The 27,799-nt window shown below is 39.8% G+C and overlaps 1 protein-coding gene and 1 long non-coding RNA gene across 2 annotated transcripts in view; one reads left to right on the top strand and one right to left on the bottom strand.

Moving 5' to 3' along the window:
* The window catches only part of fam172a (family with sequence similarity 172 member A), a 183,466-nt gene extending 173,248 nt beyond the window's left edge, over nucleotides 1–10,218 (top strand). Inside the window, exon 11 of the mRNA XM_010897606.4 lies at nucleotides 6,831–10,218. Within this exon, the coding sequence (XP_010895908.2) occupies nucleotides 6,831–6,997 (167 nt within the window). The 3' untranslated portion in view covers nucleotides 6,998–10,218. The remainder of the gene's footprint in view (nucleotides 1–6,830) is intronic.
* Nucleotides 520–26,399, bottom strand: LOC117595426. The gene is made up of 2 exons (XR_004576703.1): nucleotides 25,858–26,399; nucleotides 520–2,208 (listed from the first exon to the last, which is right to left on the bottom strand). It is a non-coding gene; the product is annotated as an uncharacterized LOC117595426 (long non-coding RNA).
* Nucleotides 26,400–27,799: the final 1,400 nt, after the last annotated feature.

The raw sequence follows: 27,799 nt of genomic DNA, 5'->3' as shown, positions 1-27,799 counted from the left end.
TTTCTCCCACAAACATGTCATTCTCCCTTACCTCATCCAGCCCCAATAGTATCAATAGTGTGTGTGTTTTTGTGTGTGTGTGTTTTGTGTGAGCATGACTTGCAACAGGGTAAGTCACAGAGAGATCAAACAGCGAGTCAATTACACTGAGAAGGATCCAATGGCTGCGAGATGGGTGACTAGGCATCTAAGATCAAATAGACTGGCAACTATTAGCGCTGTCTGTCGTAATGAGAGGAGAACACACGACAACCAATAGATAAGCTTGAAGGTGTGGGAGAACACAGAACAACCAATAGAAAGACTTGAATGGTTGCGAGAACACTGAACAACTAGTGGAGAGGCTTGGAAATGTGAGAGAACACTAGTACACCTATAAAGATACTCGGAGGTGTGAAAGATCACTGAACAACCAATAGAGTGGCTTGAAGGGGTGAGAGAGCCCTATACAACCAATAGAGAGTCTTGGAGGTGTGAGAGAACACTGAACAACCATTAAATAGGTCTTAACCGAATGGATATTATGAACTTTTTATTAGAAAAATATTTGGTGTTCTCAACTGTTTGATTCATGCCAATTAGGATGCTTTATTGTCAAAAAACAGACATACCAACATTAATGTATCGAATTTTGTAAAGGTAAAGAGAATATGTAGTGTTGTAAGTAGTGTCACTGGGTCATCAAAACTGTATTTTTTGTAATTTTCATCTTAATTTCAACACTTTGAAAAGAGAAAGTTAACCCTGTGCAACAAAATATCCAATAAATACAAACATTTATATAATTATAATAAACAGAAAAGATTAGCTAAAAATGCATCTTCTAATGATCCAAGCAAATCAACAGCATAATTGCTCAAAAGTCAGAAATAAAATGGCAGAGTCGAAGCCCAGATCATAATGCTGTAGAGCAGTGTTTCCCAGTCCTGGTCCTCAGGACCCAAAGGGGTGCACGTTTTTGTTTTTGCCCTAGCACTCACACACTTGTTTCAAATGTTGCCCTAACACTTACACACTCGATTGACATAATCAATCTATCATCAGGTCTTTAATTTGAATCAGGTGTGTGAGTGCTTGGGCAAAAACAAAAATGTACACCCCTTTGGGTCCTGAGGACCAGGATTAGAGGTTCAAAGGACTTTGAGGCAAGGACATTCTTGTAGTCTTAATCAATGCACAGTTACAAAATAAAATGACTAAATCAGAACTAGGTGACTTTGGTCCTGGAGGTCTGGAGCTTCATGAAACCCATGACTATTTCTGCAGAAAGTAATTTTCTTTTGTGGAATTCTTTTTGAGAAATTATTCCAAAGTGCAATATGTCTGTTTATTAAACTAGTTACATTTGTCTGACAATTCTATTAAAATCTCCAAATATTAGAAAAACACCACTTTGAAAGCGACATACTTAATTTCTTTACACATCTCAAGAAGTATACAAAAGTAAAAATCCTTTGAGCAACTTTTTAACATGAATAATTTCTAGCATTTTACCAGTGACAATGGAATTTTCATTTAAAATATAAACCAAAAATAAATCTGGGGGAAAATGTTCCTTTTCTAACTTTACAAAATGTCAGGCCTCTGTGATCTTAGCCCTGAAATCACTGAACCATGAAATAACTACTTATTCATTCTCAAACGTTTATATAAGAGACTATGACCAAAACCGGGGGTGGGGGGAGAGAGAAAAATACTGTTTATAGGACAGAATTTACTTTCTACACAGCACCATGGCATTTAATCGATCTCCACATCTTTTAAGGATATTACTTTGATTTGTAGCGTGAGTGAGCTAACTGTCCTCCTCTTTCCCCCGGCTCCTTCTGGGTGTCCAGTGGTCAGGTTAGCTCTGAGAGATGCCCGGCTGGTGGCGCTCCTTCTCTAAATCAACAGTCACAACACACCATTGACAACGTCCATTAGCCTCCGCACACATTGCCTATTAAAGGAGTGGGCTGAGGCAGTAAATGGCCGTTAGCTAGCGAAAGCCCAGACGCCAGGAGGAGTCGGAAGAGTCAGAGGCTGCGCATGCTGAAGAGAGTGCAGAGCTTATTCCGAGGTTGCAGGAGGGTCTGGGCTCATCTGCATACCGGCACTGAGACGCACTCCCGCTGACCCGGCTGCTGTGATTGGGCAAAGCCGCTCACGGCACTCTGGAGTTCAGCGCCGGTGCGGTGGGAGAGAGCCTTGGCATCGATCGCCCCTCTGGAAAGCACAAGAAGAGAGAGACATGAAATGCTGGTGAATGAGAGGAATAGTGCAGAAAAGTAGGTGATCCCCGTACTTCAAATTGGATATGAACGATAGGTGTGAGGGACGAGCCGGGCTGTGTCTTGGTTTTCCGGGAGAGCGTTGTTGTTGTCGAGCCCATAGGTAACACTGTCATTCTGGGAGTTATTGACTGACTGATTGCCAGGCTAGTCAGTCTGACCTGAGGCTGTGATCATAGGCTAGCCCGGTTAACCATGTACAGTGACCGCCCCACGGACGAGACACCCTCACCCCCTATGTCTCCACCAGCGCAGCCAGCCGGGGGTCAATCTAATAAACATGGGGTCAATACAGCGGGCATCAGAGGACACTCTTTGGAAGGGGCCTTAAAGGTGCTGTTTAATTGTGTCCCTCCAGCCTGGTGCATGTACAGGTGTGGGGAGAGGTCTCACTAAACAATTGCCTCGACCCAACTGACAAAGCAGCTAGCAACAAGGGCCCCATTTACTGGTAATGTAAAGCTGTATTGGTAGCCATTCCATAAGCCAAATATTTCGGCTGTGTATTTTGGTAAACATACTGTTGGGACCAAGGCAACAAAAGACAACAGTTTTTTAGCAACAAAATGGTGGTGGAATCTCACCCAACTAATTAGGTCAACCAGCAACAGGTCAGTAACATAATTTTGTATTAAAAGAACATCCCAGAGAGGATGAGCCTTTCAGAAATAAATATGGGGAGGGGTTCACCACTCTGTGAAAGACATCGTGGGCAAATAGCACAATCCCACATTTTGCAAGTATTACAAGCAAGAATGGAAATACATTACACTTTCAAAACTACAGCAATTGGTCTCCTCAGTTCCCAAATGCTTACAAAGTGTTCTTAAAAGTAGAGATGATTCAACACAGTGGTAAACATTCCCTGTCCCAGCATTTTTGAAGCATGTGGCTGGCATCAAATTCGAAATGGGCATCTGTTTATTCCAAAAAAAGGCTTCGTACTATTTTCTATTAGATATAGGGATAAATGATTTGCACATCATTGTATTCTTTTTTTATTTGCATTTTACACATCCAACTTTTTTGGAAAAGGGGTTTTCAGTGAAAACAAAGATTTAAATGTTTCTTTAATTTTCCTCAGCACAAAACTACAATATCTTTGAGAAAGCAAATTGGGATTCCCCTTTTATGTAACCAATTATTCCCCAATTATGTAACGTGCATCACAAAATTATTCACCCTCTTGAAATGTTCCACATTTTATTACATTTATTAAATTACATTACAGCATGTAATTAAAATAGATTTCATTCATTTTTGCTTCTGATTAAAAAAAAATAAAAATAAAATCTTTCTACATTTATTACAAATCTAAAACCGAAAACAATTTACGGCATGAATATTCCCTTTGCTGTCAGGCCTGAATGAGCTGTAGTGCAACCAAGTGTCTTTAGTCAGTTAGTTGAATAGTGTCCACATGTGTGCAATCAAGGTGTTTCAAATTCTGGTTAAATACACGTCTCTGGGAGGTCCCACAGTTGGTTAGTAACATTTCTGACTCTTTCATAAAGACAAAGTAACATTCAAAGCGAATCTGGAAGAAAGTTCCTCAAATGCACTAATCAGGCGTAGGTTATTTCCAAGGCATTGAATATCCCCTGGAGCACAGTAAAATAAGAAATTAAAAGAATGTTGTTGTGACTCTGTTTAGAATAGGGCGTCTTCAGAAACGGAGTATCTGAGGGAGAGGGACACTTGTCAGGGAGGCCACCAGGAGGCCTATTGCAACTCTAAAGGAATCTCAAAACTGCCCTTCATGGGACAAAAACAAAGCCATTGTTGAAAAAAACAAGATGCTGGAGTTCGCCAGAAAGCACGTAGGAGACCCTGAGACCAAATGGAAAAACGTTCTGTGGTCTGATGAGACCAAAAGAGCCTTTTAGGCCTTAACGATTCGTGCTATGTTGGGTTCATCCTGGGAACGCCATCCCTACCGGCAGCATTTCAGTGGTAGCATCATGCTATGGGGATGCTTCTCAGCAGCAGGAAGTGGGAGTCCGGTCAGAATTCAGGGAAGAAATGAACAGAGCAAAACACAGACAGGTCCTTGAAGAAAACCTGATACAGGACCTTAGACTGGATGTGAAGATTCATCTTTCAGCATGACAACAACCCAACTCACACAACTGAGACAATACTGGAGTGGCTTCGGGACAGGTCTGTGAATGTCCTTGAGTAGCCCAGTCAAAACCCGGACCTCGATCCAATTGAAAATATGTGGAAAGAGTAGAAAATTGCTGTTCACCAAAGGTCCCCATCCAACTTGACAGAACTGGAGCAATTTAGCAAAGAATAATCAGCAAATATTGCTGTTGTCCAGATGTGCATAGTTGGTTGGGACTTATCCAAATAAACTCATGGCTGTAATTGCTGCCAAAGGTGCCTCTACCAAGTATTGACAATAGGGTGTGAATTCTTATAAAATCAATTCTTTTAAGTTTTGTATTTGTAATACTTTTTTCACTTTGATGTTGTGGACTTTATATGTTAATCCTAATACAATTAGGTCCGGAAATAATTGGACACTGACACAAATTTAGTTTTTTTGGCTGTATACCAAAATATACTATTTCTGTTTTTAGCCATGACTTGCAGCTGAGTCGTAACTGACTAGAGAACTACTGCTATTCAGCTGGTCAGCTGTTCTCAATGTATAGGTGACTAGAATGCTCTCTCGTGGTGAAAATTACAAGACCATTTTAAATGGTATAGAAACTTGCATTTAAAAAAAAATATTAAAAAATTCAAGGTGTATGAATAATGTTGGACATGGCATTTTTAGTAAAAATTTGACAAAAAAACTGAAATAATTACCTTCTCCAGCACAATGTCTTACTGTGTTTTGTCACTTGTTTATGTCATTTCCAGCCAGAATAAACCTATCGGTCAAATACAAATTAATTATGGCTTAGAATTTGGCATGGGTATGAATACTTTTGGGCTTAACTCTACACCGATTAGCCATAACATTATGACCACTGACAGGTAAAGTTAATAACACTGATAATCTTGTTACCACAGCATTTGACAGTGGGTGGGATATATTAGGCAGCAAGTGAACATTCTGTCCTCAAAGTTGAAGTGATAGAAGCAGGAAAAATTTGGCAGGCGTAAGGATCTGAGCGACTTTGACAAGGGCCAATTTGTCATGTGTTCCTGGTCTTCAGTGGTCAGTACCTATCAAAAGTGGTGAACTGGCAACAGGTTTTATGGGCAGCTAAGCCTCATTGGGCCGTCTGGTCCGATCCAACAGACGACATATTGTAGCTCAAATTGCTGAAAAAGTGAATGCTGGTACTGATAGAAAGTTGTCAGAACAAACAGTGCCTCACAATTTGTTGCATATGGGTCTGCATAGAAATATGCTTGAATGAGTTGGTGTGTCTAAACGTTTGACTGGAACTGTACAGTATATAGCATACACTGAAATCAAATATAAGTTGTCAGGACGTCCCTGAAACATTGTGTCGCAGTCTTCAGGAAGTCCCAGGTTTGTTGAGTAACCCTGTATTTATTTAATTAATTTTTTTAGAATTTGCATACCGTTTCACCAGAGAAATAGGACAGTAGATATCCTGACCTAACTGACGTCTGGAGCGTAAATACGCCATCAGCCATTGGTTGTGAATGGTGGCAGAGGGCTGGCGAAAGGCAACTGCCGTGGAAACTGTGGTCACACCGCGAAAAGAAGTGTTGTGAGGCGTCTATATTAGCCACGCTGCAAACCCCTGACCTCGGAGTGCCGCGGGGAACCTGAGGCGTCTGTACCAGATTTCAGGCTCTCCGTGACCCCAACATGGGAACCAGCTCACCTGGAGAAGGGAGGGGAAACCAAGCACCCCCACCCCCAGATCACCTGATACGCTGTCTGACTTAGTGCCTTCTCACCGCTGCCTCTCTCCAGCGGCCCTTAGAATGAATGAATAACGGTCGACTGGTTTCGGTTAGTGCGTCCATTGTGCACAACTCTCATTCAATTAAAAGACGGACATGGGAGACTATGGGCTGTGCACTATCATGAATGGAGTTGGATCAAATATTAAGACTATCCCGTTGGACTGGAGTGCCTCGGGTCAGAATAGATGTAATGGCCAATAAGCTTGTTCCAGACAGCAGACACTGTGCAGGTGGACAGGAGGAGAATTATATTCTCTGTTAACCAAATGCCTTGTCTGTATGGTTGCAGAATTCCTGGTGCTTTCGACAAAATTTCCTGGTTTTCCTGAAAACCTGCTTTGTGTGTAATGAATTTCCTGCCTATTTGCTCACAATTCCGGGAGTGCTCCAACTGGGATTTTGAGAAATCCAGGGAAAGGTCCAACCCTGCTTGTCCCTAAACCATTGAACATGCGAGTTTCCAAAATCCACACAAGGATCGTAAAATAAAAGGGGGAAAATGTTTTAAGGGTGAGGGAAAATCGGATTTTGAATGGAAACGATGTCAGTGGTCCCCACAATAGTAAAGTGTGTGTTACTTTGTATTATTAAAAGAGCCTCCCTCTGTAGTAAAAGTGTGTGTGTGTGTTCACGGCGTGCGTGTTTATGGTTTTGCAGGCACGGAGCGACACGAGCTGACATCGTGGAGGAGTTTCAACTCCATCTTCCAGTTCTTCAGCGAGGCGCGGCTGGCCGGGGAGAAGTACGAGGAGGAGTCTTCCAGCGCGGTCACCACCCGCAGCTCTCACCGAACCAAACACAAGCAAGACCACGACGACTTGTAGAACTACACCGACCGGAGGAATACACACGGGGAGAGCCGAATCCTCTCCACCCCCACCCCCCCTTTCTCTCTCCCTGTATCTAGTGTCTCTATGATCTCCCCCTTCCAGCTGAACCTCCCTTCCAGCTGAACCTCCCTTGCAGCTGAACCTCCCAGCTCTAACATGCATTGTGTAACTGTCAGAGGGCAGGGTGGCAGTGGTGTGTACACTGCCATTGAGTTTCTGCGTTATTTCTAGACTAGTGCTACTGTCAGAGCAATATGGGCCAAGTGTCTGCGCTTCCCGTGGGCTTGCGGCCTGGCTGCAGTCCGGGCCCAGGAACGGCGGCTGAGATGAGGGCCGACGAGTGCTTTGCACAGCGCGACTCGTTGTACCTCTAATTGTCCTGACGCGGCCCCCGAGCTGAGCTAATGCCCTGGCTGCCCTCGCTCCCGGTCCCAGGGCCCGCCCTCACTCCTCCACAACCCACCAGGCTCGCACACTTCACGTGTCTCCCGCCATCCGACCCCAATGCAAACATTCGTTTTAGCAGAAGTAAACATTAACCTGAGATCACCTTTTTTAACTAAAATCAGTGTGTTGTTTTAATGGTTCTTAAGTCTCTTCTCGTGTCATCCATCCCCCTGTCGCGCACACACTCACACACACACACACACAAACGATTAAAAAAACATCAATAACATTTACTGGGAAGTGTGGTCAAACTGATGTGACCAAACTTTGGAGGGTTGCATTGCACTATTTCAGACAGCTGATATACACCTTGTTTTATTCTGCTTTGTTTTTAATATTATGGTACTAAATGTTTGGCTGGATTTTATGCACTCTTATAACTTGGATTTGATTTTGTATAGGACCAAATGAATTTCCAGAGCGATAAATGTTGATGTGAGGGAGGTTGTCTATGATTTTTTTTATTTGTAAAAATGACTTTTTACTGTGCTTTTTTGCTATCTGATATCCATGAAATTGATGTCCCCAGATGATTGAATTTGATGAAACAAATAAAACCCTAACCTGTGCAAGATATGAAGAATTTAAGACACTGAACAGATTTCAAATGGCATAAAGCCCTGCTTGAAAATGAGTTTTAAGGATATCTCATTTTAACAGAAACAAAAAGTCAGTTCCACCGTCATAGAAACTTACAAATATCCCCTTGCAAGTGTCAGGAAATCCAGCATTACGATACCATCTTAAACCTAGATGATGGAGGATATTTTTTGCAAAAGTTATTTGATTGGATTAAATTTGTATTTAACAAAAAATTGGATTATGATCCTCTGGATAGGGATAAGGATTTGGTAATCCCTGTTGGTGTCTGTTGATATGAGGACCTTGTCCCTGGCAGGCCTATCAGGATTTGGTCATCCAGTCTGACCTTTAATCAGGGATTCTAAGTTGTTTTGCATTTTTCTGAACTCAAAAGGCCAGTGAGTAGGAATGTTTTTATTCCAAAAAAAATCTGGATTATCTTGATCTCACTAGAATGGTGGATTCCGGGTGGATTTAGACAGGTGAAAGGCACTACAAGTAAAGCCAGTGTAATGAAGGTGGAGGTTTAAAAAATGTAATTGTTAAAAGGATTGCATGTATAGGTGAGTTGATATATGGATAAGTCAAATAAATGATTCAACATATAAGGACCTCGAAGTACTTGCAGGCTATTTTATCTTTATTTTTAAGGTACCTTTTATTCATGTAGTTGACTCATTTATGTTTCCTTATTACAGTGTAAAAGTAGTACCTCAACCTGCCCACAAGGTCAGAAGATCTAGGCCAGTGAAAAGCAATGTAAAAACGGATTATATGATATTCATATTGTGTTAATCAATCCTATTCAATTATTTTCTGAAATAAATGTTTCGGAAAATAAACAGATTCAGATGATTTTGGATAGCAGAAAATATGATTAAAGATTCTGGCTAATTCTGATCCATTTTCTTTTTGTGTTTAAAACCTAGCATTCTTATTGGCTAAACAACATAATCTGAAAACTCTCCCAGTAGATGGCAATATAGGCGCCGATTCATTTAACAAAATCTGAATTCTGAGATTTGTATATTGTTGTATCTGGATCAGAATGAATCTATCCGATTTGTGTATCCTTTTTTTAACTTACTCAAAACCGACAGATTAATCTGATCCTGGAAAGCAAAAACAATCAGTCTATCTCATTCTGATTTAAAAAATAAATAAAAACATTGACTTTGGAAGAACTGTATGATCTATTTACCAAACACCTGAAGTGCAAACTTAAAAGTGACAAATAAGACAGCCTTGATTCAGCCTTGCATAATCACGGTCTGCTGGGACATAAACAAAATAAATATAAATACCAATATTTCCACGACAAAAATCACTCAAACGTTTAATAGTATATCCTTCTAATATGCCTGCATATTTGTCTAGACGAGACAGAGATTGTGATCCACCTCCCAAACCATCCCCTGTCTATCTACCCGTAATTTTTTTCACGACTGTATTTCTCGAGAGGTACTGTATGTGTAAGTACTCATTGTAAACATTTCACTTTTTAATTATGGCTTCTGTTGATTATTAAACATTTCCATTGCTTTGTCGGTAATAAGAGAGCAGCCTGGGCTACAGTTTTCATATTGTAATTTTTTATTATTATTATGTGTCTTTGAATGTCACTCTTGAAGTTTACTCGTTGGATATGGGGAATATGTAGTTTAACAGAGGCGTTTCATATCAGGATAGGCTACTGTCGTGTGTTCCCATCGCGGGAAAGGAAAAAACAGTTGCCATTTTAGTATTTTAGGTGTAGATTGTTGCCTTAGGAAGACATTGTTCACTGGTATTTTTTAATGAAGACCAAAGCCATATATGAATGGATCAAAAGTAATGAAGGTAGCCTTAAACCAAATCTAAAGCACAGTTGATATGTAAATTGAGAGTAATTTTAACAATTGATCTTTAATATACTATTGTTTTAGATTGAATGCGTTGTATTGATCAGATGTCATACTATCAAAAACACCCATATTTTGTTTTTCGAATACATTTTGTACGTTTTGTACATAATATATCATCCAATCTGTTCTTTTCCAAAACGATTGTTTATTAAAATGATCACTGTGTAATCAACTTTAATCATCCACACATTATCATATGTACTCCATGCACCATTGATTTGAACTTCTTGTGTATTATGTGACTTGGTGAAAATGAATAAAGTGTTTATGGAGTTTACCCAACATGGGTCTATATTTTGTTTCAAAATGAATTCATGTTTATATAGAACTTTTTCATTATATGGTAAATCAAGTAGCCTAACAGCTGTGTTTGCCATTATTTTAATCTGTTAGACTGCATGTGACTAGAAACGATCACTAGACACTGACAATGTAACCTGTAGACAGGCAATACGAATATCGAATATTTGTTGTCACTTCATTATATGATCACAGGATACGGTATAGCCTACGCAGGTCATATGAGGCCGCCTTTCTCAACAGGGAAGGAAAATAAAGGGTGAAGCTAAGAAAAACTTGAGAAGTTCGACCTTGGACCTATAGAGCCTGTTGCGCTGCCACATCGGCTCGCGAGCTTTCAGCGCAAAGTGCGCGAGCAAGTTGAGCCTAGAGCAAAAGTGATCCGAGTCATCACCTCACATAACAGCTATGAAACCTCACCGAGGAAGACGATCCATCACTCAATACGGAGGAGGCGAGTCCTCGACAATTGGACTAGTGTTAACCAAAGTAAATGCCTTCTTAAATAGTTTAACGATTGGTTTTAGTATTAACAGTTCTTTTTACCGAGTGCCTCTTCAAAGAGCACGGAGCTTCAAAAACATAGGTCTACCTTCCTCTCTGTAGCCTATAGTAAGTTAATCTTTTTGGTTTCACGTTTTCCACCGCATAAAGTTTATTAGCCTGCACGTCCCTCGGAAAAGTGTACTCTTTAAAATACAGTCTCCAATTACAACAGGTTAAACGTGTTAGAAACAAATTGTTGAACATCAATTAAAACTCCTCAAAATGGCGATTAATCTTTGCATAGAGAGCAGTATGCCAGTGCAGTTTACAGGATCATTTGTTTTCACATGGTGAAAACCGATAAGGTCATTAAACGCCCCCTCAATAAATCTTTAGAAATCTTTCCATTAACCGTTGAACAACAAGTGCGAGCGAGTGGAACTGTGGAGATCCCTCACACCATGTCAAGGTCCCTCAGGAAAAAAAAGCATTCAATCAGCTATCCGTTTTTAGAGTTGGGCTCAGTTTTCTGACAAGTGAAATGTCTTAACGCACTCAAATTCAATGGGCGAGTAGGCTATAGGCCTAAGCGAGGGTTGGAACACCATATCCTTGAAACTAATAAAAAATAATCAATTCAGGCACTATGCTTTCCACAGCCATGCTCATTTTTTTTTTTTTTTTTTAATTCATACACCTAGCCCCTTGTTAAATAATTACAAGGAAGTAAAATTAACAAAGGTGACAAATTAAACATAACTTTCATTAGGCAGTGTTAGAAAATATCTGCATGGACTCATTGCAGATGTTTTTATAAATTCAATTTCCAATTCATGTTATTTTCATTGGACGCTGTGCATGGCTACATGTAGGCCTACGTCTACTAGGGGCCACACTCACGTAAACCCCTCACGTAGGGCTGTTAGAGAGTAATCGCTCCTGAAACTTCAAAAGCTTCGTCTCTCTTGTCAATACCATCCGGATCCCAAAATGATATTTCAATTTTTCTGCCGACTCTTATTGTCACGGTTGCGCTCATCATCCCCTCCCATGCATGCACACCAACACTGCTAAAAATGAACTATTTCCAAAGATGGACTAGGCATTAAGCAAAGTTGGAATGTCACCCCCGCCAGCCCCTAGTCTTCTCCAGCACTCCACCAGATCACTGTCAGATCTCTATTTGCATAATTATATGCCCGGCTCTGAAGAGAAAACTAACCCCCAAATTTTACGGGTCAACAAACTGCAACAATCAATGTTTTATCGTGTAGGCCTATACTAAAAAACTATCTACAGCCATTCAAGAGGGTCTCTCACTTTCTCTCTCTCTCTCTCTCTCTCTCTCCATCTCTAAGTAGGAGAGCAAATAGTTTTTCATCTAATGACGGAAGAAGAATGTGTAGCTTAAGCTTGAGGTGCATTCAAGTTTGTTCCCCCTCGTTCGTCAGTCTCTTCTTACACAGTATACTGTGTATTTTCTATGCAAAAGAGGGCTCAAAGAAAGCACTATTGGGTTAGAATGTAACGTCGTCATTACATATTCATTGACTGACCAAACCATGAATCCAGTGGAAGCCACCTCACTTCAATCACCAAACCTTTCTATCCGGCGAAGCCCTTTATACACTGAAACAAAACATGCTCTGTCAAAAAGATGGTCATTCAGAGACCCAAGACGTTATTCGAGGGATTCACTCAGATGCGTTGGTTACATACTTCGTACAGTACATCGTTAATAAACCAAACTGGGTTGTATTACGTAATGTAGGCTATGCCACAGCAAGTTCCAAGTTGCCTATGCATGAAGATATCTTTTCATTAGACAACACAGGCCATGTTCCCAATCTGGCTGTTCAAAACATCGACAGGTGTTTGCCATATCCAGCAGAGAGACAGCCTGGCAGGCAGTAGCCTATAGTGTGGGGGTATATCGACGGGAGTCAGTGCTAGTTTGCAACTCTTAAAATGCCAGGACCTTGTTGTCACGGGGTCTTTGGCACTCACGTTGCTGTGACAATCTGATCACCTATGAAGTTACCAATAAGTATTTACAAGCGGGCACGCGTTCCCGCGCACACACAAACGCTGGCCTCGCGTTTTGAATAATTGGGCTTCACCTGTCTGATAACCTGACAATGTAAAATACTGGTTACCATGGTCACCATAACCCATGTGTGATGTGTGTTTGGATGAGCCTGGCATATAATACGCCGATTGTGTCCAGCTGTTGGCAGGCAGGGACGTTTTACGGTGTGCAGTCCATTTGGCTTTAATAGTAGCTTTCAGGCGGCCGCTACTCTATACCCTTACCGCCCCCTCAATTACACCCCTCTGATAGTCCCGGGTCGTAAAGACTCCTCTAGTAAAAGCCCGCCTCTGAAATGGAATACATTTGAAGAATGGGCTCTGACTTTAAAGATATAGCGTACTTTATAACAATTTAGCGGATGGTACAGTATAGTTTATTATTCGTATATAGATCAAGTAAAGAAAGAAAGAGTAAATTAGCTTAGTGCTAAGAGCCCAAGGACGGCCTGTTGGAGGAAATTGGTCATTTCGACAGGCTATGATAAATGAATGACAGTCAGTGTGAAGGTTTGAGGGGGGCCTGTAATTTGGGCTGTTAGCTTATGATTTGTGATGTAGCATTCTTTTAAATCATGTGTAAATTCAATGTTATAGTACAGGAGCTTTGTACAACATATTTCAATGACATAATTTGCCTTTTGACCCAAATAATAAACGAACAAATAAGATGTATTGTTTGTCTTTTACCGACTAACTACTGTCTTAATATTTAAAATAGTTAATTTATTAAACCATTCAATGGGGCAGTTGAGTGAGAGGTAGGCTACAAACTATTTTTATCAAACCGTGACTCTTCAAAAGAAGGAAAAAACATGCTTTAATAAGCATAATTTGGTTGTATTGGTTTTACAAGCTAATAGTCTAATTCAAATTGGAAAAAATAATTAAAATTAATATATATTAACTTATTGCCTTTTGTAGATTGTGTCTTTATATTTGTATTATTCATTGGCCATTTTCGTTAGACCTGCAAGGGGAAGATCTAGTTTATTTGAATTACATGTAAAAGACTGAATGTAAAAGTTCACTTTGCTGATATTTAATATCACATGGAGTTAATCGGTCAATTAAGCTACTAGAAAATTAATCTTCATATCTGGCAGAAATGCATCTTCATATCTGTCTTTAAGGCTAAACGAAATATTTTCTCGTTGTTATTATTATTATTAGTAGTAGTAGTATTGTAAGTAGTAGTAGTAGTATTTATCTTCTTGAGGAAATGTTTCCTTTTAATTTGTTTACATTATCCAAATAAATACTTGTATCTAAAATTAAACTATTAGAGTATCAATTATTTCCTATGAATACAATTCACACATGCATTAGTAACAATCATTGCAATGATTCCAAATTATAATCAACAATAATCATAACATAACAACGAAAATGCAATGGGTTTTCTTTGTGTCATTTGACACGGGAAGTTATATATCAAATAAGAGAACTTAAATACCCATACAAAGTTGTCATTGGTAAGGTGCTGTTATTGAAGAGGGGAGTTATTTGGTACTGTATCCCATCTGCAGGAAAATAAAACGTTGGCCTAATTTCCTGAATCATATTTTAAATCGTGGGCTATGATGGAGATCAATCAAGTTTCAAATGTAACCAACTCTCTGTTTTCATGGTGAAATAAAGAGAAATGCAGGTTTTCCCCGACTTCATAACTACCAGTAATTTAACAATACAATATGGTGCTACGTTCTTTCACGAGAACAGCTAGAGACTTCTTCCAAACTTCAAACCTAACATTATTTAAGGTGGTTCCTCACATACTGAATGACGTTCCTCCTTAAATCACTGGAGATTGGAGGGTAGAAAGCGTTCGATGGGGGAGCCAGACGGAGGCAAGTTTTAACACTCGGGGAACCCACTGGCCTGTGTTTATCAATTTGGGGTTTAGGCTATATGTATATAAGAAACGTGATATTAAATCACACATTATAAATGAGTTTCATCAGCTGGATGCGGTCCTCCGAGGCTCAACATACTGGTAGGCTGCGTGGGGCATTGGCCATTCATCCCCCCAGAGTGAGAGACAAGTTATTACTGCGGAGCAGGCATCATCAGCTCCAGCGCGCATCCTCATTACGGACGCCCCAAAAGATGAAGCTCTAAATTAAGTTATCGCCAACCAATGAACTCAAATTAGCTAGGCTGCAGAGGTGGCCGTAAGACGGGCCTCGCTTTGAAACACCCTGACAGGCAGCAAGGCGGAGAGAGAGAGGGGAGAGGGATGGTGGGGGTACAGCTGGCCAAATTGGCAGGTGTGTTTTTATGTACATTTCATGGTTTTTAGCCCCCCTGGTTAACTTGAGCCCAACTGGAATCTTCTCGGTACCTATTACAGCTCGCGCTATTATAGGACTTGCATGGGCACCATCCCGTGCGCTCTTTGATGCCGCTTCTTTTCTCCCTTTTCGATGGGTCTACTTGGTTCCCTTTCTCATTTCATTTCTTTATCTGCCACTGAAATGAAATGGGACGTAGGCCTATGTCTTTTCTCTCTGTTTGACAAGCGTCTTTCTCTCTCCTGTCCATATAATCTCTCCATCCAGTTGACTAGCTTTCTTCTCGTCAGCGCCCACGTCGTTACTGTGTTTGCTACCTGAGTCAGGCTGGGACGATGAAAAGCGGGGTTTGACTGAATATGGAAGTGTAGCTTGGAGTTGACAGGGGGTGATAGCGACTGGAACGCCTAAAAGAAAATGTGTGTATGTTACCTCTGGAAGATGGGATGCTTCTTATGGTCTGTGATGTCAGCCACAGAACAACCAACTTTACTTTCTTAGACTACTGTTTGTCCCTAAAGAAAACCTGTCAGATGAAGTGACAGATTGGCGGCGTCTGCGTAAACAATCTTCCCGCGTATCTGGACACCTGCGCTGTACCTGAAATCCCTACTAGGCTTCCCCATATTGAGCTACTGAGAATGTATTCAAGCATCCTGCATGAAACAGAAGGACACATTCGTTTGCATATAGTTAATCTCTGAATAACTAATCAACCAACTAAACAAGAATGTGTTACTGAAATTGATTGCATTCGTTTTTATTCTTTTTGGTAATCTAACAGTTCAAGCTAGTTTGAGATGTAACCATGTGATATTGTAAATACTATAAATTGAGTACAATATAATGTACTGTTTTAATAAGAGCACATTATATTTGAATATATTTATCTTTTATTAATTCTGCAAATGAGAAACGTTTTTTCGATAAGATGTTTTTATTTAATTTTTTTTAACCCAGCAGTTCAACATTTAGGCTACAATAATTCCATTGTAATATTATATAACAGTAAAACCCCTTTGTGCTGTTGTTAGCTGTTTTTTTATTTAAAAAAAATTACTTTAGCGTAATAACAAAATAATTTAACAATTTATAGTACGATTAATTGAAGTTGATTTCTGAAAACTAGAATATTGCTATTAAAGCAAATAAATAGGCTACTAAACTACATGTTGTTTATATTAAAGTTGTATCTGAATATTAACAACATATCTAATGCGTAGGTTAACTAGCATCAACTAGCATAAAAATAACCAACTTTGATCTCAACCACTTTAAAAGCATTCTGTTTGTGGCTCTTTTACCATATTTATGGTACGTTGCACACTGGCCTATATGCTCCTAAACAATTTAAAAGGCAAACCAATTACTCATATTTGACTACATTGCCTTTACATTGGTCAGCTATCTAAACTTTGCATAATAGTCTGTATTTTTCCTTTGTGCAATATGCAACATAATTTTTTTCTGGCCTTCACTACCATCATCCTAAAAATGTTGTTTATTCTTATTTTTTTTTTTTATGTAAGGGGTGTTATATAATATAGACCAGTGTTTTGTGGTTTGGAAGAAAGTCCATTACACTAGAAATTCATGTCAGGAACATTTCTATTAAATAAATAAAAACAAACCAGAACACAAACCCCTTCAATTAATGTTGGACCTGGTATAGGTTCATATCTAACGAACCCAGCGCTAATGTAACGTAGTAGACCATCAGATGTGTTTGTTTGTACCGAGATGTTGACCTGTCAGGGGTGACTTGTTAAGAATTTAACTCCCAACTGTTTGCCGTCTCCAGATGCTCGTGGTGGCATCGATTTGAAACTTGTCTAATCTAATTTGATGATAGCGTCCAGCTATACCCTCGCATATCACGGAGGAAAGCGCTCTTTCTCGACCTTGCCTTGCTATCAAATTACCCCCGCCTGAGCCACTGTGGGAGACCAAAACCAAGTTTACAAGACAGAGATGAAAGAGAGGGAGGAAAGAGGTTCTTTTTTCCTCAATCTTGATCACACGGCCTCCTCGTCGTCATCATCATCTCTGTCACTCCATGACTGGCACTATCTGCTAAGAAGACATACTTCTTAACTGATTTCCTGTACTTAAAAGGTGTTTTTGTCCGTGCATCAGTACAATCAATATTGACGCCATTTCTACCTATGCAAATATACCATCCACCTGGTTTATATAACCATGTCAGTTAGTTTGAGTATACAGTGGTGAGATCCTATTGAAACGTGAATCAATCTCATGCATCATATTTTTTTAATTATCTGCCAATTGAATGTAGACATGCCAAAACCACGCACAAACCACACACATCCATCCCAGTTGATGTGATTTGTATAACATATGCATAGATATGAACAGGAAGACATTGGAACCCACCAAACCTCCATGTCAGGCGCACGTGCTTTGAGGAAAAAGTTGACGTGAGAGCTGGAGTGGCTCACGTCTAAAGTTTGAGAGGGAACCGAAGGCGCTGACGGCGGATTTGCTAGTGGGAAGAGAGAGAGAGAGAGGCTGTTTGATGGAGCTCTACAGCTTTGAGACAGCTTGTTAATTAAAACCCCAAGAGATGAGCCTCTGGAGCCACCGTCCATATCAGAACACTGCTAACTATCCTGACAGCAAGTTACTTAACAAGCAGGCGCGCGGAAGCTTTGTACTCGCTCTTCAATCCCATACCTTTTTTTATCAGAGGCTAGCAGTGAGATAATTTAATTCGTTAAAATCCCACTGTGGCGTTGAAATATCTTGTTTTCTACTTAACGAAACTATGACAAACCGATATATTCACTGTCTTCTTCGAGGAAAAGGGGTCCCAATGACTATTCTTACACGCCCAAATCCCATGTCAGCTTAAAAATGCGGTAAATTCGATTAGGCTTTAAAAAAGGAAGGTAACGACTGGAGAAAGAAAGTAAGACGTCTTGGTTGGGTGGTCTGATAAGTGGCCTATAATCACTTTGACCAAATTAAAGGATAATGTTTCTAAAATTGAAAGCACGTTTGAGGTTTGGATTTGGACTACCATATGAAATAAAGAAACTATAAAATTGTGAATAAAAACGTAGCCTGTGTCATTTCGATGAGAACAAATGACTATTATGTGATCAAATTTCATTGAAGTCATTATACGCTTTGCCCTATATGCATTATTCCAACTTAATTGAACTCGCACCCGCCCTTTGCCTGCGGGATCTGTGCGCCATTTGATTTTATATGCATAATGTGAGATGATGGCTTGTTAAGTCCTGAAAAACAAATACCGAGAGCCTTATTTAAACACTCAAAAGCAGGATGAATCAATGGTTGTTCTACAGAAAGTAATTGAAATGCCTTCTTAATGTAGACTTAAATGTGTTAGCCAAGCGCAAAAGTCCTATACTAAATGTAAATACACATATAGTATAGATCTTCGTTCTGGCTGCTACGCCCCATCGATTGTGAGGAATGAAACCAAGAAGTGCTCACTGTAGTGGCTCTTTGATGCAGCTCTTGATGGTTCAGGTGGAGGGTCGAGAAAGGACTCACACCTGCGGTGAGATACCACCCAAGATCCGACTGTGGGTGAACTGAACTAGCGGACAATACAGCTATATTTCTGCTGATAGATGACTTTCACAACAACGACCATCATTCCTTGTCACCCCTACACATTGCACGCTTTGGTCTCATGCACGTGATGGACAATAAATATTTCCTTGCCGGGAATGAAAACAAAGAGATAGTTTTAATACAGTAACTCTCAACTTGGATTGTACATATATTATGTCCGGTATTTCAATGCAAAAATAATCAACACAGTTTTTGAAAACCTGATGTAACAGTATTTGCCAGTGAAATGTACTTATATGTCCAAACCAAAAGCAAAAACACCATTAAGAAATAAAGACGAAATGAGCGGTTTCACGCCATGAAAAACGCACCCTCTTAGCCTGGACTAGTTCCTATCACAAATAATGAAAGACTGTTAAAACCATTAGGCTACATGTGGGCAGGTTTTCTTCAGAACAGGACATGCTTGTTCTTGGGTTCTTACGTGTTTTTGTCATCTAACGCGGTTGCGGCCTCTGCACCTGATCGCATGTGCCTGGGCTAGCGTTTTTAAGACAGCTGTAAAAGGTTCTCTCCGTCTCCAGCACATTCATCAACGTCAGACGTGGACAAGACGCTATTTAGTGAAAGTGTAACTGCAGCAGTATATCTTGACAGAGAGTGGGCCATTCACCGCAAACAATACCATTTTCCCTCTGTTGAAAGGGGCTTTTATAAAGTGCATATTTCTAATTTTCCAAATCTTTAAATATTATACAGTCGAGTACATAAAAAATGTATAGGCTATTGCGCTGTTGAATAGAATAACCGGATAAAAGGGGTTTAAATAGCCGCTTCACATGTAATTAGCCATTGTTTTTAATCATTGTTTTAAAAAAAAAAAGGTTCTAAATGACATTACATGCTCGTTACAAAAAGCACATATAAACTATACCCTTATTTGAATTAATTACCGTTACATTTATGATGAATACACTGTTTAATTTGAAGGATTGGAATTTGTAGTAGCAGCTATGCTTATTCAATATAACTTTGAGTTAATCGACTTAATCTAAAATAAAATAAATGCAAATCTAATGAGTTATTGGCCTATACGATTATATAAGCATTGCACAATATGCAAAAGAATATCGTGTATATAAAAACGATGTTTATATAAAGTCGATGCGTTATACTCTTATTTGGTTCAAATTATTTATTAATTTGATTTGATAGTAATGCAAATCTCCTCACTATAAAACCTTTCTGTCATATACGTTTTCACACACCAACGAAATTAAATTAGGATAATTTACAGCCTTGGAATGTACAGTGAAGTCGCTTCAGAAAAGCTTCTGTAGAGAGAGTGTGGACTGTGGGTTGCGGCTAAGCATGGATAGAGGGGGTTTTGTGTTGTTCCTTGGTCTGAGGGTCCCAGTACGCAGAGCGCCATCTAGCAAAGGAAAGTAGAAACAAACAGCGCGAGAAAGCTTCCATGCACAGCACTGCACTTGCACGAACACTGAAGCAGGAGAGCATCACAACAAAGCCTCTTAGAAGCACGGCGGAGGCATTGTAGAAAAACTTTCTGCACACTATTCTGCCTTAATTTAACAGGAGACTGCTCTCTATGCACGATTCATTATTGACATAAATAGAATACCCCGAAATACTCTATGAAACCACCCTGAAATAAAATATTCTTAAATTATGAATAATGAATGGATCGATTAATTAGAAGTTGGGAATGTGCATTCTACAGAGGATCGAATTTTAATGAACCATTATGGGTCAAGATGCTAAATAAACCAATTCTGTCATCAGTGTCCAAAATAAATGACTAGGAATACATGTCAAACAAGCTGAGGGAGAGCTGGCTGACTATCATCTTGACAAAATCAATACTATCAACCGCAATCCTCATAAAAATGTTTTACTTCACTATAGGTGTACCACGAGCTCACAATACTTCGTATGCCAACCTGGTGTAGTTTCGAATCAATTTAGGTTATGTTATATGCAAGTATACCAGGGCCATTGAGCGGGTTTGTCGCGCACCCTCTCCACAGCACGGGTGTGCTCGCTCTCTGGTCTACATAGGGAAGCTAACACGTCACCAACCCACCCTCTCTGTCCTCTTCATCTCCACTCCTATAACTTGAAGCGCCAACAAATATGACGAAAATCCTAACAATATCAATAACAACTCTAGCAGAGTATTACCTATGGTAACAATTAACTGTAGCAATAACATAACTTAGCTAATAGCCCTTGTCATAACCACCTTAACTGAAATTATCTTAATAGTCTTTAGGCTTTGTAATAACCATGATTAGTAAGGCCATCAAATCGTATAGTCCTGCAGAGAAGTAATCTAAAATCTAGAATAAGACAAGGCTATAGCATTTTTGTTCTATTAATAACCCATTAATGAGTGTTAATACGAGACAAGCGAACTTACAGTCAACTATGCATGCGAATGCCCACAGAGACGGACCTTTTCGATTTGGGAAGGATATTTTACATAATTAGAAATATTATAAATGCTGGAATATGTTAATATCAGAATCATTTTCCCTAACACTTTCAACATCCTGATGTCTAAGTGGAATATTTGTAATTTAATGAATAGTAATGAGTGATTATTCTACGTTCACGGTGATAAATATGTACAAAAAGCATAGCCTATGTCAGAAGACACAATCATGAGGCACGATGGGTTGGTGTAGCTTACTTTATCCATAAACCGCATTTGTCACAATTTTCTTTGATATGCGTACAGTGTAATATCAAAATCAAAGGTACTTAACGTATAACACCGTAGCTTAAAGTAAGTTGTACAAAATATGCACATGGGGTTTCGACGACTTAAATATACGCTGCTTTACATCGATAACACATTCATTATTAAAAATTTTAACATTTGTGTAAACAGCACTTGTGGCCACCCCTTCATGTTCCCATTACACAATGGTTCCCAATGCAGGTGTATGTGTGTAGCCTGTGTGTGTGTAGCCTATATTCTCGACCTCTCAGTCAGTAAGTGATGAAAGTATGTCTCTCCTCATCAAAATAATCCAGAGCAGTGGCAATTAATTTTATATAAAACTGAGATATTTCCCCCATGGCTGCGCAGTCAATCTAGTAGCCCTTGCTATGATTTATTATATGAACAGTGACCTAAAGACTCTTAAGTTCTTTTCGTGAAATTAATCAACTATATGATCATAACCCTTTTTTTTTTTTAATAATGTCCAGCTAAACAGGACAGTTCTGAATAACCTGTTGGAGACGGTGAGCGCACGTGATCTTCCAAAAAGAAACGTGTAAAATTTGATTTATAGTTATAGTCTACTCGACATAAATATAATCTTTCCTTAAAATAAAATAAAATAAAAACATGATGAATGTTATTCTATTTTTTTCAGTGTCCACATCAAAGTCTTGATCTAGCCCCTGTAGCCAGCTCCTTTTTGGACACATCTCTATTTTCTTTCCACTGCTCCGTGGTAACCGAGATAGCCCCCCTTTTGCCGCCTATGCGTGGAGTGGAAAGAGTGAAGATGTGACGGGGCGTATTTGAAGTATGACGAGCTTTGTGGTCCACTCCTTTTCATTCCCCTGCCTCAAATACTCCCGCTTTCAAATAAGCCTCTCTGGCAATCCCAGCCCGCCCGCCCCCCGCCACCTTGACATGAATGGGCGGCTGACCTTTCAGGCCGTGTCCACTCTCCGTCCAGTTTTGTCCAAATAAGCCTCCTTCCCCCACCCTGCCTCATCTAGCATGCCAGCTATTCTTCAGTGATATCATCAACGAATGCAAATGAATTTGGACGTGGGGGACTGCACGGGAGGAGGGTGAGGAGGAGGGCCGGTAGTCATGGACAAATACCACACTAGCTGAGAATGCGCGTGTGTAGATGGAATAATTGAATAGCCATGGTTCGAACCCAGAATTCAATATTGCAGAGAAAATAAAAAATTCCAATTTCTGAATTTCGCACTCTGAAATACCACAAAAATATTCGCGATTCAGCCATTCAGATTAGATGCGTTTATTTCTGCATGGCCTTTGAAGAGAGAGGGGTCGTGTCACTCAGGGACGAAAGGCCACTCGGTTAACCCCCCTCCTCCCTCACCTCCACCCCCCACCTCCCACAACCCCTCTCTCCCACCAATCAACCGTCCCCATCCCTTTCTCAGCACAGACACGTGAGCGCGCGAACTCAATTTGACTATATCACGCTGGCTTTAAGGCTATAGAGAGGGTAGATTAGAGCATTTCTTCTCTAACAAGGAGAGGAGGCACTTCTATAAGCACAGCAGCGGTATGTAGCCTAGGCCTGAACGTGTATACTGATACGGTGAGAGCGCAAGCTTCTCTACTGAGCGGTCCAAGCGCTCTAGGCTAGCAGCAAAACGCTGTATCGAATGTTTTACAATCATCAAAGCACAATATGTTATTATGTGTTAAAAGCAAATAGATTTTGGACATTTCAAAAGATTACGTATGCATTTAATCTATCAAAAAACTGAGGCCTGTCTATTTTATCAGCAGCATATGCCAAAGGACATTCCATGTTGTGAATAATGGCCACTGCGTATTATAAATGTTAAAGTAGCCTAATTGTCGAACATGAAGACATACTCCGGTTACATCCTTCCTCGGCGTTTTACAGTGTGTTATATCGCTATTGGCAGTTTCTCTTCGCGTATACGCACCAACGCTGCTGCACAGACAAACACATTTGATGGATTATGCTGAGTAAGATTAAAAAATACATGTATTTATCAACAGTACGCCTTTCCTCTAGGTTGGAGGAAAAGAGAGGGAGCGATACAGAGAGAGACGGAGAGAGATGATGTGTGTTCTTCTGCACAAACCTTGGGAAACCCTGCCACTGTCAAGACCTGTTTCCAATGGCATAGATTAAAAAAAAAAAGCCTTTTATGAAACCTTTCAGAAGCAGACGTTTCTGCGCTACCCAGGTAAATGACGGCTTACTTGCAACCATATGAACTGCACTAAAGTAAACTGCACTTAATTACTGTACTTAAAACCGTATACACCAAAAATGTGCCCAAGGTTATTACATTCATGTATGAAAAGATTGATGAAAACAGTTATACTTATTAATATTAATATAACATCCATTAAGTGGAAGGTTAATAACAAGCAGATTGTTTACATGTAATGTAAAATGCTTACATATACTTATATATAAATCTATATATCAATATTATATATATATATATATATATATATATATATATGTGTGTGTGTGTGTGTGTGTGTGTGTGTGTGTGTGTGTGTGTGTGTGTGTGTATGTACGTATATAAACAGTACCAATGAAAGTTGGAATGTCTGTGTCCTAACTTTCGACTGGTACTGTATGCATGTGTGTGTATATGTATATAAAAGATTACGTATATAAGAGCAATCTCTCTCCCTCTCTCATGTATATATATATATATATATATATATATATATATATATATATCCAATATCCAATTCGCCACACATGTATAGCAGTTCAATAATTACAATTCTTTCACAGTCCTGGATCATAAAAATATTCTGGCACGCTTCATAGCAAGAAAACAGATGTTTAATTTCTCACGTATCATTTTATGATGGTCTACATAGCCTATGTGACGTTGGAACGGCTCCAGAATTTCTGTTATTTTCATAACGGCTGTTACATATAGTTCAGACATATGGCCTATTCGTCTCTTTATAAACCTTGTAGGAATTACATAAATTGATTAGCTCAACTAGGTGACTAAGCTGGCCTTTGCATTGTATATCTGTTGCATGCGTGTATTTATTTCAACGTTTTGTCAAAATCATAGCGCTATTCACAGGCATAGTTGCTAGCATAGTATTTAGAAGTGGCCAAAATGCCTACAGTTAAAGACTATGAACGACCAATAGTTTCAAGAATTATGTTTGATGGAGTACTTGGCTGAAACATTGTGTGATTTTGGTGCACCACCGTCAAGCTTCGACATGTGCTATGCAATTTCTTCTTTTTAACACAGCATCTATTTACAGTACGGTAAGTACAGGCCTATTGAGCTACATAGCCTATCCATTTAGGGTAAAATGTTTTCATATTAAAATAAATTTACAATGTGAAAATCGTGACGTTGAAGTGTAGGTTATTTATGATACTTTTTTTTTTTTTACATACATTACTGGAAGAATAGGTCACCAATAAATTCAGTCTCAGCATGAAGTGTAATTACAACAAAATGCAGCTGAGTAAAACTGAGGAGCAGCCTGGCTGCGGTGGCAGCAACAAACCATCTGGTGTAGCCTGTGTTAGAAAGCGAAGCCGTAAATGTTGCCGAAAATTCAGGGCGTTATCAGGTATGTAAACCCGGCCTTACTGGCCTCCCATATGTTAACATGATACACTGTATGGATGTCTATCAAAGCGTCTGAATTAATAAATGACCATAGTAGCTTCAATTTAATTCATCTTTTTGTTGTTGTTGTCGAAGTTCTCCCGATGACTTGACGTCACTCTGTTTACATTTTTGAAGGGATTACAGAATGAATTAGTCGGCGCACGCACACTGGTGAAGTTATGTTGGGACCACTGGATTTTTTGTCGGGCAGCACCTCAAGTTAAATGTCCATAAGCAACAGGTTACCTCTTCTCAGACTCAAAACACATTTTAGCAGTTTACACATTATTATTATTATTATTATTAAACATCTTGTTACAAGTCAAACGGCTTTTAACCTTTATGGTATTTGCAAAGGACAATCAAACACATCCTTATAAACTTCCCAAAGCAAATAAAGCTGTAGCCTACTCTTCTCAAAACAGCTCCTTCTCGTTGTATCGACTCTGTTACCTCGTTTCACGCTTTCCCTTTCAAAATCAAAAACTTTCCTTTACTATCTTCTCCGTCTCTTCTCCGGTATGTGATTTATTTCACCTGCACGTACATATATATACGCTGAAAAATAACACTCTCGAGTTTAAATGCCACGTGTTGATTAATTTGTTGTTAATGACAGCCGAAGTCATACACACTTGCATAGGCACATCCTCTCTTTTCCTTTCTCACATAGCCCTCCCACTTCTCTCACTCTCGCTCTCTCCCTCTCCCCTTGCTTATTCGTTTCACTCAAACGGGTACACACACACACACACACTGGGCGAGGGGGACAAAATCAAAACAAAAGTCTTACTTTTTTCGTGGACCTCCATCATAGACGTTGATGTTTCAGTTTCTCTGAGCCGCCACTCTTCACAGTCGTAAAGTCTGAAACATTTGAGTTCGACACAACATCTCGCTTTAATTATTATATTTCTGGGCTCTGTCCCATAGACTATACCCAAAAGCTTAGTGTGAAGTGCAGTGCAGATTGAGACATATTGAGCCCGCTTTAAAAGGATCATTTCATGTGGGAGGTTGGACACAAAGTTTGGACTCGTGACTGGCATTCCGGAGAGACATGCATATTTTAAAACAACAAAGCAAGCTAAAAACGGGGCTCGAGGTGGGAGGGAAAAAAACTTGGAAAGAAGTTACTATCTGATGAACAGCTGTCATTGTTGGGCAGGACTTTCTTTGCGTATTAAGATATAGCCTACACTCCCAGAGCCCCTGTCGAATAATTATCATCAACAGCCCCTTGATGATCTTTTTTTTTTTATCTCATGCCAAATCATAAATAATAAAACGTAAATATTTGTAATTTAACAATTACACTTTATTTCGTGTAATGGGCACTTTATATAACCACCATGTTGTAAACACAACGTTTAGCCAATTAGGCTTACGTGAGCTAATATTCTAACATCTCAATGCATTCTATCAGTGCTATAGCCGTTGAGGTTTAACAGGCACTCAACATCCTACCTTGTGATTTCTTCCACAAGGTAACCTATGACTACTGACTACGGTCTTCAACTTGCCAATCACGAAAATATAATGTTTCCTTATAAAGACGTCAAACGTAGTATGTGAGAGTTGAGACAACTTCGTTGAACATGTTACTGTAAAGGCATACAGTTGTCATAATTAGCCTACAGGCTAACTCTGTCACTTTAAAGGCTACAAATAGTTAATAGTTCCTTAGGACAATACCTATTAATGAGCGATGAACCGTCTTATTTTCCACAGGCCTATCGGTAAAATGACTTCTATTGTGTGTGGATTCTGTGAAAGTGTAAATGTATAAAATGTGTGTTCACTGTGACGAAATCTGTCCGTTTAAATAAAGGGTATGGAGACAAAAGGAGAAAGTGCAGAGCTGGATATCTCTGTTAGTTGTCAGCGTTAGTCCATGGGTATGGAATGCTAATGAGTAAAGGGTCTCTGTCTTTCACCCCCGTCGCTCCCTCCTTTTCTCCATCCACCCTCACTCTCTCTCTCTCCGTCTCTCTCGCTCGCTCGGGGAGGGAAGCGGATCGATAGCTGACCCGATGGTTTGGCCAATGCTTTATTTATCTGGCCAGGCAATGATATTATCAGCCTTGAACGTTATATACAGCAAACGTCTTCCTAAATCAACACAAAGGGATCGCTTACACAGCGATCTGTGCTTCCTCGCAACCCACTCCCCCGCTCTCTACCCCCCCCCCCCCACACACACACACATAACACCCGCGCGTGGGAGCGCGCACGTTTGTGTGTGTGTAAGAGTTCGCACCACACACACACGCCGTTCCCTTATGCTACATTCACAACTGGGGGATATTTTATACCCTGTAGTGTTGGATTTGATCCATAGCTTAAAGCTTGCTTGTGAGGTCTGCGGACAGCAGAATTATACTGCGATCATTGAGATTGTTAGGAGCAATTGTACGTCATTCCAGGTCGACTAGGCTACATATGGTCACCATTTCACAGAAAGCAACCTAGGCCATTTTATGATACATAAAATGCAGCAGGCATTAATGCACTAGGTGAATTTTCTTTTGTTCAACAATTTCTTACTGTTCTGTTTTCATCCATTGACCTGATAACGTCTTTAGTTAGAACACGTGGCTATTATGACTGCAATATGTGATTGTCTTGCCTGTCTCACTTAAGATGAAGGAAGTAACTGTAAGTCACTCCGCTTAAGAGTGCTAATATCATAAGGTTTGAATTCCCCAGCGTTGCTGGCAAATCCAAGTTTTTCA

This window comes from Esox lucius, chromosome 13 (genome assembly GCF_011004845.1).
Source record: "Esox lucius isolate fEsoLuc1 chromosome 13, fEsoLuc1.pri, whole genome shotgun sequence".
Taxonomy (NCBI): domain Eukaryota; kingdom Metazoa; phylum Chordata; class Actinopteri; order Esociformes; family Esocidae; genus Esox; species Esox lucius.
This window is presented reverse-complemented; position numbering and strand designations above follow the sequence as displayed.